We start from the raw sequence: 11,627 nt of genomic DNA, 5'->3' as shown, positions 1-11,627 counted from the left end.
TGCACTGTGAGCTGTAGGGTCTTATGTAGACAGGTGTGTGGCTTTCCTAATCACGTCCAATCAGTATAATCAAACACAGTTGGACTCAAATGAAGGTGTAGAACCATCTCAGGGATGATCAGAAGAAATGGACAGCGCCTAAGTTAAATATATGAGTGTCACAGCAAAGGGTCTGAATACTTATGACCATGTGATATTTCAGTTTTTCTTTTTTAATAAATCTGCAAAAATGTCAAAAATTCTGTGTTTTTCTGTTAATATGGGGTGCTGTGTGTACATTAATGAGGAAAAAAATGAACTTAAATGATTTTAGCATATGGCTGCAATATAACAAAGAGTGAAAAATTTAAGGGGGTCTGAATACTTTCCGTACCAACTGTAACTAAGGCTTTGGTTCTGTCTCAGTTAAATTACTGTTCTGTAGTTTGGTCTGGCACTTCACTGGGTAATATTAATAAATTGTAATTGGTGGAGAATAAGGCAACAAGAGAAGCCAGTCCATCGCAGGGTCATCATAAGAACAATGAATCCAAATATTATTTACAATACGTTATCTTTCTGTACTGTTACACTTAATTATTTAACAAGACTGCTGTTGGGGGTGATTTTTACCAAAAGTTAAAACTACAGCAATTCAACATACAGTAAAATATTGTGTCCAGGAATTGAGGGATCTGCAGAAATCCTCTCTGCCGTCCTTTTGGCCGTGAGGTGTACAGGTCCTCCATACAAGGGAACTTGCCAAATCAACCGAAAAACAGACGCCCACTGACAGCCCGAAAGAGGCCCATGGCCAACCGTCACAGGCCTTAGACACCACAAAAAAGTGGGGGAAAGGAACAAAGAGCTATTATTTTGAACAGCTCTATAAGAATTCAAAGAGCCGCTATTCCCATCACTAATAGATACCAAAACAGTTTTTGTATCAGGCTGTAAACATGTTCATTTCCCCTGTAAAGTTGGGCATTTTAACACTGGAATCTGTGGTCCCTTTTGAACGCAGCCTCAAATGCTCATTCGAGAAACTGCAGGTTTTAATACTTCCGCTTTGGTTTCATAGTACACCTCAGTGATGAACAGTGAGGTAGCAAGCACTTCTCTTTCACTGCAGGAAGGTTTTGCATGTACAACCTTACCATGTGTCCTGTTGAAACATTCAAAGCATGAGTAAAAAATAATACAAATAACTGGATGTTGAATGTATTTTAATTTTTTACTCTTATAATTACAATTAATGACAGGATCCCCATACACTGCATTCTCGCTTTTAATTACATTTGCTGTAACGTTTCACACATTTTAGCAACAAAGACAGGAGTATCAAGTTGCTCAGGTGGGTTGTATTTTGTGCACGGACGATCGGATTTACTATTTTTCTCGTGGAACCTAAAAGCAGCATCGCTGGTGACGTACGTTAATAAAAAGAAACATGGCGTCGGGACAGCAATGGGTGTTGGTGGAAATGGTGCAAGCGTTTTATGAGGCAAGTTTTTTTCTCTCAGAGTAATTTTTCTGATAATTACAGTTAGAGTGTATGTAACAGTTCCTCTAGCTACACGTTGATGTCCAAGGTTCATGGTTGTATACTACAGTCAGGAAGTGTCCGTGGAACGGGAAGATGAGCGGAGCATGGAGTTAGCAGTCTCTTGTAGCCAATCGCCAGTAAGCTGATTCCTGCGGTGTTACTGTCGGTGTAAAACCAGTCAAGAGGCCAACAGAGATGTGGGCTGACTCTGGCAATCCGTAGCACCAGCTTTGTGACTCTCAAACATATATGAGGATCACGGACCTAAGCCCCCGTGAGCGTTCGAAACTCAAACTTGTCGAATGTTGTAACTCCGTACCGTCGTTTTTTAACACTCACCCAAAATCTGGGGGTATTTCATGATTCCTCGTTAACTATGCTAACGATGCGGAATTTAAAAACCGTCCGGTCCAGTAAAAATATAAATTGTCACTTTTTTGAAGCATAGAGTTGGCTTTGCCGAAAAGTTAAGATGGCCACGGGAAATAACGTCGCTCTGTCGTAGAAGCCGGAGGTCGAGAACAGCGCCACCAGCGGTCAGGAGCTACTTAACAAGTACACAGTCTGACGCGCTCTGCTTTACTATAGTATTTGTGAGTGGTTTAGCGTCTTTTTGAAGGAAACAATGAGCGTGATGATTATTTCGGCTGCTTAAAATTATAGTTAATAGCTATAAAGAAATATTAAAATGACTGTTTTTAAAATCCTCCTTTGTCATAAGAAACAGTTGTCACATCCACAGTAGTCCAGAAATTATAGTTGTATGTTATTTGCCTTCATTTTAGAATTATCTTAAAAAATGTCACGTACAAATGATGACATCAGTAAACAGGCTTTACGTTTTTACCAAGTCAGGGCTTTTTTGGCTTTGGTGGAATGGGAAAGCTTAAATATTTGGGTATAATTTTAACAATATCAGTTTTGGAGTATTCATGGAAGAGGTACTTTCTTCTAATGGGGCCAGGAAAATATTCCACAGTAAGAGCATCTCTAATGATTGTATTATTACATCTTATATCAATGAGTTTGTACTTAGAAATTGTGATATTTTGTAATACAGGAACTGGAATAAACTGACAATGATCCTTCTATCAAATGAAGAAAGGGAGATTATTATTATTATCATCATTAACCTTTCTGGTACAACTGGGCCCAACAAATTCCTCAAATTTTAAGTATTCCCCTGCCTAGTTACCAAATATAAGATAGACCAAATACCATCCAGGTTTTGATAAAGATAGATTCACATTTCATAAGAATCTATCTGTAATAGGCACACTGTGTGGGCTGACGTTGTGCTTGTAAAGTAAGTGTCCATTATAGTAAGAAACACTGACTTGGTCAGCAATTAAAAGATTGGATTTTATTCATAGGCATGCGTCCTGAATGTTTTAGTGGAATCATTGCTCTGGTGTAATTACAAAATTGACAGGATTAAACAGACACTCTTGAATCCACACCCATTCAGCAGTCTTAACACCAAAATGTTCTCCATGTTCTCATCTTCCTCAGGCTCCTGCTTATCACTTGATTTTGGAGGGGATCCTCATTCTGTGGATCATCAGACTAGTCTTCTCTAAGACCTACAAACTTCATGAGACTTCTAAACTGACAGAAAAGGTAAACTGGAAACAGTGCAATGGCACATAAACAACAGCGTATGTGCGTAAATGTCACCAAACAGCTGTTATGTTGTTCCACATTACAGGAAAAGGAGGACCTGATTGAGGAGTGGCAGCCAGAGCCTCTTGTTTCCAAAGACCATCCTTCCCTCAGCTATGATGTTGTCACAGGGTAAAAACCACAGGAGAAATTTCTGCTTTAGAATCAGAAACAAAATCGTCTTGAATTGCCAAGTATGTTTGAACATACAGGAATTTGACTCCAGTACAGAGGCTCTCAATTTGTTGTAAAGTAATGAGAATAAAAATGAAAAAGTAGAGCAACTTACTTACTGCTTTTAGTATAGGCAGACTCTAAGTGTTCACAAGGGTCCGTCAAAGTTTTCTCACAGGTGTCTAATAGAAGTAATGGTCAGTGTGATTCATTTACAGTCTTTCCATTACTTAGTTTGCCACCAGAGAGCACTTAATTTTTACACTATAAAATGTCCTGCTCACTACATATCTAGATTGCAAATCTTGAAATAACAAATGTTAAGGAATCTATAAGAAAACTGATACTGACCTCAAAAGAACCTAATTTGTTTTGTTCTCTCGCTCTTGCATAGCTTCTTGCCAGCTATTAAAAATCATCTTATTCCATTCTGACTCCTTGCTTTTATTATCTGTCACCACTATTAACCATTCCTGCATGCCATATCACAACAATACATGAGTTTTTTTGTTTGTTTGTTGTTTTTTTTTGGTCAAAGTACACTCTGGAAAGTAAGAAAAAAGGCCAGTAAATTGCATGCAGCAAAATAACTGAATGTTTTGTAACTTGAACTTTCTAAACTGTTTGACTGTAAACATCTAAACACAATGTTTTCATTTACAGACCTCCCAGCCACAAAATTATAATTAATGGAAAAGAGTGCATTAACTTTGCATCATTTAACTTCCTGGGTCTCCTCGACAATGAGCGGGTTAAGGTCAGTGTGTAATATTTGAAGCCATCATTCATTGTTGTCGTTAGATTTTTTTTTTTCTTGATTCAAGTGAGGAAAATTAATCACAGTTTGACTGGAACCTCAAATGTTCCCTTTTCCTCCTCATTACAGCAAAAGGCTTTGGCATCACTGAAAAAATATGGCGTGGGAACTTGTGGTCCCAGAGGCTTCTACGGAACTTTTGGTGAGTAAAAATATTCTTCTCTGCTTTGTTTTCTATTAACTTTCTACCAACTAGGTAATTCAGTAAACTGTAGAAAACAGGCAGTTATGTGTACAGATGCAGCCACCTTAAACTGCTGGCTGGACCACAACAGAACTTGCGTGATCTGTGACTGATCCCTATCCGGCCCCGGCTGTGTAAATGAGGATGCTGCATGTCACACAGGTTGTTCAGACAAAAGGGTGAATTGACAAAATGACAGTTGTTCTAATATCCACAGAGTCACAGTGTAATAACGATGGACAGTGGGCTACTGATTTTATTCAGAGCTGAGGAAGAGTCAACACCGTGTAACACACTGCCAGTATTTAAATGAGATGAAAGATCGCTGTTTACCCTAATAACTGATTGATTATAAAAGCCATCATGTTAGTAAAGAGAGGGCTAACAAACTGTTGGGCTACTATCTAACTGGAAGTTTGATCCTCTTCCAGTGGAAACTTCTGAAGATTATGATTCAGAACTGTCCATGTGGTGGTACATTTTTGCAAAGCAGCAAAAACTGTTGTGTTGACACGTTTAATCAGCCATGTACAAAACAGCGCTGATGTGTGGCTACGTGCAATACCCTGGGGAGACGCAGGATGTTTGTGGTTGTAGAGGCCTGTGTGTGCACCTCTGCATCTGGCATAAGTGTGGCCTGAGTTGGTTTTGACACAAATGCAGTTTCAGTCCAAGATGTGCACCAAAATTGCACTGACCTGCCAAATCAGCATAAACAATGGTGTGAGCAGTGCTGGACTGTCAGAAGCTGGAGCGCACAGCCTAAAGACGTAGCAACCACTTTATCTCTGCTTGCTGCTTTTGTTGGGATCAAGCCGTCATAAAGTGCAAACGCAGTCACGATATGCACCCCTGTGGATGTCAAACGTCAGTGTTTGAGGAAATTATAACAGGATAGAGAATGACAGCAGCGCACAGACTGTGCAGTGTTCTGACTGACTATATCCTCAAACGCTGGTTTAATTTTGCCTTGGAAGGAGCCAGTATATTCTCTGCCACCCTGAATAAGTTCTATCATATTAAATGCAAATGATCTACTTTCTTGTTTTCCTCCCCCAGATGTTCACCTGGAGCTGGAAACCCATCTGGCCAAATTCATGAAAACGGAAGAGGCTATCATCTATTCGTATGGCTTTGCAACGATTGCTAGTGCAATCCCTGCCTACTCTAAGAGGGGGGACATCATCTTTGTGTAAATACGCCTCTGATAATGTGTATAGAGCAATATAAAACCAGTATTCAGGAGTCATGTTTTAAAAAAAAAAAAAAAAAAAAAAAAAAAGAAAACACTCTATACATCAGTCAACTTAGTTTCTCACAGGTTCAGCATAGAAAAAATGGATGGATGGGATTTTTAGTTTTTCGCTGTTTTTCGCTTGTGTGTTCAGGGATGAAGCAGCCTGCTTCTCCATCCAGAAAGGCCTTCAAGCATCCCGCAGCCTCATCAAATACTTCAAACACAATGACATGGAGGATCTGGAGAGGCTCCTCAAAGAGCAGGAACTGGAGGACCACAAGGTTAGTACAGGTACAGGGTTGTTTAGTTTGAGAAATGGGGTGGGTGTCCTGTACCTTCATGCTTGTAATTGAAGCTCAGAGTGTTTGAAATGCAAATAGCTTTTTTGGACATCTAGTTTTTACTCTGGTTATTGATTAAACAATAAATGCCATATGTATTATTGTCATTCTTCTCACATAGTAACTGTTTCTTTTAAAGAATCCTCGGAAAGCTCGAGTGACTCGTAAGTTCATTGTAGTGGAGGGGTTGTACATCAACACGGCAGACATTTGTCCTCTCCCTAAACTGGTAAGAAAACTAGTGGGCCTCAAATACTGCAAAAATACCCCCAAGTAAACCTAATTCATAAACTGGCCAGGCTTAAAACTGAGAGCCTTTCTGGAGTGAACATTCAAGACAAAACATGTACCCCACATAGATCCCAGGGTCTTAATGCCTGAACTGCCACTGCATTACTCATAATCATGAAAGATGTGTGTAATATGGCTTGATGACTGCAGGGCTGTTATATTTCTAGGTCTCTCTCTACTGTTGCCTGTCTTTTGTTTGTGTAACCTCCAGGTGAAGCTGAAGTACAAGTACAAGGTGCGGATCTTTTTGGAGGAGAGCATGTCTTTTGGTGTGTTGGGAGAACATGGCAGAGGAGTCACCGAACACTTTGGCATCAATGTGAGTACACTGAGCTTTAAATAAAGAAATATTGGTCATTTGCACTGTTAAAGGGCAAGCATCTGATTTAAAATGTTCTGGCATTGAGATAATGCACAATTAGTCTCTCAAATCTGAAAACAGTTTGTGTATAATAGTGTGAACTGTACGTCAATGTGTCTCATGTGAAATAAGCAGAAAGATTGTGGAAAAAGAGAACTTCTTTTGTACCCTCAACAGTCTTATAAGAACCTATCAATATAGTGTAAAACAAAATTGGAACATATTTTCCATCTGATTGCCTCCTGTAATCATAGGATTTTATCTCTCAACTGACTCATTGATGAGTCTCTTCCCATCTACTTTCCCTGACGTCACCACAGCAAAATCTTGACTTGATCGCTAAAATAAAGAAATAAGCTACAAATTTCTCCCCATCATCTGAAATCTACAGTAGATCTCTTCTGAGCCCCTTCCTTTGTTCATTTCTATTTGTCAACCTTGACAATACAGTCATTTCCATGAAATGCTCTCTAGATTTCCTGTCCACATTGTTTTAAAAATCTGTTTTACACACCACAATATTCTTTCCATTATCGGCTGTTCTCACCAGTACGGGCCTGCCTCATTGTAAGCATTCAGTTGCTCAGCTTTTGCTGAAAAGATCGCAATCGGTCCATTGTTTTCAAATAATTTTAGGCTTGTTTCAAAGCTTTCGTTTTCTATTTTATATTTATACTTTAGGAAAAAAATGTAAATTTCTTTTGTGAACAACAGTAGCATTTTAGAAAATTGTTTTCTTCTAGCATTGTGATAGTCATTCTGTTTAAACGGGGAGGACTGTTTTTGTGGTGCCCCCCAGGGGTCAAATTAAGGACCCTCTTTTATTTTTCATTTACATGTTTCCACTTGGCCACATTTTTATAAACTGTTTTGTACACTAATGATATATACAGACATCCCATCTGCCCTGTAGAGAATGGTCGAATAAATGCCAAGGTGCATTGAAACTGTTCTGGTGACATGTGATGGCCCAACACCTACTAAGACACTTTATGCTGGCCTTTCCTTTAATTTGTCAACCATCTACAGTATGCTCCTTGTAAACCTGGTGATACTGCAAATATAGCCCAACTCAGTTGTCTTTCTAACCTCAAAACCTGGGTGGAACAGAACTTTAACTAAATGAATCTAAAATTTGAAACGCTTTTATTTGGTCCGTCTTCTCTGACAGCTCCTTAGGAGTGCGCTCATAATCTAGGAATTACATTTGACTGAAACCAAACATTGAGTAAGTATTCAGAGTGGTACAATCATGCTTCTTTAAGCTGAGGACACTATCTAAAAGTAATTTTTTGCAGCTGCAGATCTTAAGAAAGTAATCCAAGCCTTTAATTCCTCTTACATGGACTATTGTAATTCTGTTTATTCTGTCCTCAGCCACAATGATGTTGATTGCGCTTTATATAAGAAAAATGCTGCTTTTAAACTTTCGGAACTCTGATCGCATCTCCCCCATTCTTGCATCTTTGCACTGGCTCCCTGTAAGATTTTAGAACTGATTTTAGGATTTTTCTTATTTTGTGTGGTCAGGCCTGTAATTATATTGTATGTTAATCCCTTGTGAACCACAGCACAGCCTTAGGCTGGGGTGTAGTTGTCCCAGCCAGTCACTTTGTTACCTGAGCAGACTGGAAATTATTTCTTAAAACTCATTTTTATTGGATAGCTTTTTACAAAATGTATTCTTGTGCTCCTTTTTCGTCTTGTTTTATTGTTATTTCTGTGCTGTACTGTAATTCTGCTTGTAATCCGATTAAATTTAGCATTCTACATTTATATAGAATGTGGTATTAGTTGCCGTTTCTGCTCCATGCAGATAGAGGACATTGACCTAATCAGTGCTAACATGGAGAACGCTGTAGCCTCCATCGGAGGCTTCTGCTGCGGACGCTCCTTTGTCATCGACCACCAGGTAAGTACAAAACATTCTGATACGTTTTGAATAAGTGACTGTAAATATCGATTATTCTCACCTCATGGATCTCTCCATAGTATGCAAATCACACTCTCATTAGCCCCGCCCCTCAAAGCCCTCCCTTCCACACCAAAAACAGTATCTGTGACAGAAAGCAGAAACTGATATCCACTGATGCTGAATAAAAACTTACAGACAAAACTTAAAGTAATTGTTCTATATCCGTTTTGGAGCCACATGTACCAAATTCTAGTATGTTGTCTTCTCACTGGGACCGGTATGCTATGACTTTTGATAAGGCTGTGTATGAAAGGACTTAAGATGTAAGTATCTTTTTTTTGTGTGTTCTGTAGCGTCTGTCGGGTCAGGGCTACTGTTTCTCTGCTTCCCTGCCTCCCATGTTGGCTGCTGCTGCTATCGAGGCCCTCAGTATCATGGAGGAAGATCCAGGTATAGACTCTACTGCTTTCACCCTTATGCACCGTTCAATTTTTGGTACATTTATTTGGCTGTAGAGATAAGCTGCTATTGAAAGGGGGCTTTCCATTTCTAATTCCCACTGATCAGAAATATATTTTAGAAAGATGCCTCTCTGTGTTCAGATCTGTTCCCACACATCTCTCAAACTTCATGTTTTTCAGATATTTTCACTGTCCTAAGGGAAAAGTGCAAACATGTTTACAAGGCTTTGGAAGGGTAAGCTTATCTGTACTTTTTTTATACACAGTCACTGGGTTGAAGAAAGCAGAACAGAAATGTAAAAATAAAACTCCAGTACATAAGATGTTTAGTGAAGATATTAAACAGTAGTCAGCAGTGCAGGGTGGTGACAGTGGTGTGGTGGGTAGAGCAGTCATCTCCCAACCAGAAGGTTGAAGGTTTGAATCTCGGTGCCTGCAGTCCACATGTTGAAGTGTCCTTGGGCAAGCCACTGAACCAGAGGTGTATCAGAGGAAACATGACTGTCCACGCCGTATCCAGGCCGGCAGATGGCGTGACCACAAACAAGGATACATAGCATTTAACACTCAAATGATCTTCATTTCACATCATTTAAGTTTTCATCTTGCTTTCCCTGGTATGTCCATGTTATATTATGTAATGAATTTTATATTTTCTTGATTATTCATGTATGACAGTACACCAGGTCTGAAGTTAGTAGGAGTACCGTTTGCCCCAGCTCTTCACTTGCAGCTGGAGAGAAGTTTAGGCTCCAGAGACGCTGACATGCAGCTGCTTCGCACCATTGTAGACCATGTAAGTCCTCTTTGTTTTGCTGATTACGGTACATTAAACCCACGCACCGGATGATATTTTAAGTGTTTTCCTAGTCCCAGACTTTTATTTTGTTATTTTGAGGAGGTGTTAGAGTCCAGACGAGGCTACAGTATGGTACAATATCAAGATGAAAGTCCTTTGCTAATTTTTGAGTCCTCTTAACAATTTTAGCTTTGTCACATATTAATGCCATTAAAGTTACAATTGAAGACACAAACAGGAGAATCATTAGTGTTTTGTATTTTTTAATCTTTACCATTTTATGCTCAGCATTATTTCCTTTGTTTTTGAACATACATGCGCTGTACATAAGTTCTCCTACAACTACAGATCAAACCATGAAATATAATTTAATGTTACATAGCACTGATGGTTATTTAGGCCTCATAGTAGTTTTCATCTTTTCTGTGTCAGTGTCTGGAGAGACGCGTGGCTCTGACCCTTGCTCGTTACCTGGAAAAAGATGAGCGCTTCCTCCCCCCACCCAGGTAAGAGGCTCCACCTTGTTGTACAGTTGATTCAGTGTATCAGAATGTGTAATGGCAGTGTTTCCATGGGAAACATTTCTCCGTGGCAGCCTGCAGTGCCAAAATCTTTTCTGCCATGGCAAAATAAAATCAGTCCAACCAATCATTTAACCAAACACATGAGCAACTCATCCAGTAAGTCCATAAAACAGCACAGCGAGTCATATTCATAGATGCAGTTAAGATCAGTTCACCCTGAGTGTGTTTTAGACCCGTTTGTCACTCAGCAGATAGCACTCTGTTCTATCAGATGTGTCTCCAACACAAGCATGAGCTGCTTCACCCCTGGACCTGGTGGATTTTGTTTGTTTTTGCTTCAGGTCTCTTTCCTCGGGTGCATTTAGTGAAGAGTACTCTCTACAGACAGCTGTTTAAATCACACAAATCCTCGGTTATTTTCTATTACAAAGAGTTAAGGGTCTCTTCAAATGTAACTCAGCTTTTTGGTTGCACCTTTCCTTGCCCTCTGTAGCGAGTTGGGAAAAATTAATACAATCAGTGAATTAATGCATCCATAAAAACACTGATTTTTTTTCAAGATAACCTTTCATAAAAACTTCTTTTGTGCAGTACATTTCTGCTGTCAGCCAGCCTCGTGAAGACCCATTTGTCCAGCTGCTGTCCTTCATCAGAAGCTGCTGACAGACAGGCGTTCTGACACTCAACACACCGCTGTCCTCTGTTGAGTGATGCACAGGAAACTGGAAAATTGTGAAGGACATCATTTAGAGCAACCACTAAAAAAAACCTCGGATTATACCTGTACTGAAAAATAGCAAGCCCATATTAATCGGTAAAACCATTATACAGAGGGAACATGGATTAGGGATGGAAGAAAGAGCTCAAAGAGAGGAGGTAAAATGTTCAGGCTAGGGGAGCAGGAGAGGAGAGGGCAGAGAGAAGGAGAGAGACAAAAAATGTAGTGGAAGTGGAAGGAGAGGAGATGAGTTCTGCATCATAGGATGACCCTCAGCCTAGGCTTATAACTAAGGGATGGTTCACCAAACCAAACTTATCCTAGATTGCATGTCTGTCAGAAAGCTGGAGATCCACTGACCGGTGGGGGCAGGCACAGTGAGCTGGGTCAGTTTAGAGTGGAGGATGTCCAGGATGATGGTGTTGAACGCTGACCTGAAGTCCACAAAGAGGGCCCGTGCTTGGGTCCCTGGGAAGTCGAGGTGTTGCAGGATGTCATGCGGCATCGTCCACTGACCTGTTTGCCATCCATCCATCCATTTTCCTCTGCTTATCCGGAACCGGGTCGCGGGGGCAGCAGTCTAAGCAAAGATGCCCAGACTTCCCTCTCTCCAGACAC

At 40.0% G+C, this 11,627-nt stretch overlaps 1 protein-coding gene across 2 annotated transcripts; it reads left to right on the top strand.

The window, feature by feature from the left end:
- The first annotated feature begins 1,315 nt into the window (after window positions 1-1,315).
- On the top strand, window positions 1,316-10,307 carry sptlc1 (serine palmitoyltransferase, long chain base subunit 1). 2 transcript variants are annotated; one of them, XM_020618834.1, is made up of 14 exons: window positions 1,316-1,483; window positions 3,038-3,145; window positions 3,234-3,319; window positions 4,025-4,118; window positions 4,248-4,320; window positions 5,422-5,554; window positions 5,751-5,880; window positions 6,080-6,169; window positions 6,443-6,550; window positions 8,409-8,504; window positions 8,861-8,957; window positions 9,149-9,203; window positions 9,647-9,764; window positions 10,200-10,307. In XM_020618834.1, exons 1-14 carry the CDS (start codon window positions 1,430-1,432, stop codon window positions 10,275-10,277), a joined length of 1,320 nt encoding a protein of 439 aa, XP_020474490.1. In that variant the 5' UTR covers window positions 1,316-1,429; the 3' UTR covers window positions 10,278-10,307. The 2 variants fall into 2 exon arrangements, with proteins under 2 accessions (XP_020474490.1, XP_020474489.1); XM_020618833.1 differs by lacking the exon at window positions 1,316-1,483 and adding an exon at window positions 1,523-1,662.
- The last annotated feature ends 1,320 nt before the right edge of the window (window positions 10,308-11,627 follow it).

The sequence above is a fragment of the Monopterus albus genome, unplaced genomic scaffold, assembly GCF_001952655.1.
Source record: "Monopterus albus unplaced genomic scaffold, M_albus_1.0 scaffold209.1, whole genome shotgun sequence".
Lineage (NCBI taxonomy): Eukaryota > Metazoa > Chordata > Actinopteri > Synbranchiformes > Synbranchidae > Monopterus > Monopterus albus.
The sequence above is the reverse complement of the archived record's forward strand: the minus strand, read 5'-3'. Positions and strand labels throughout refer to the sequence as shown.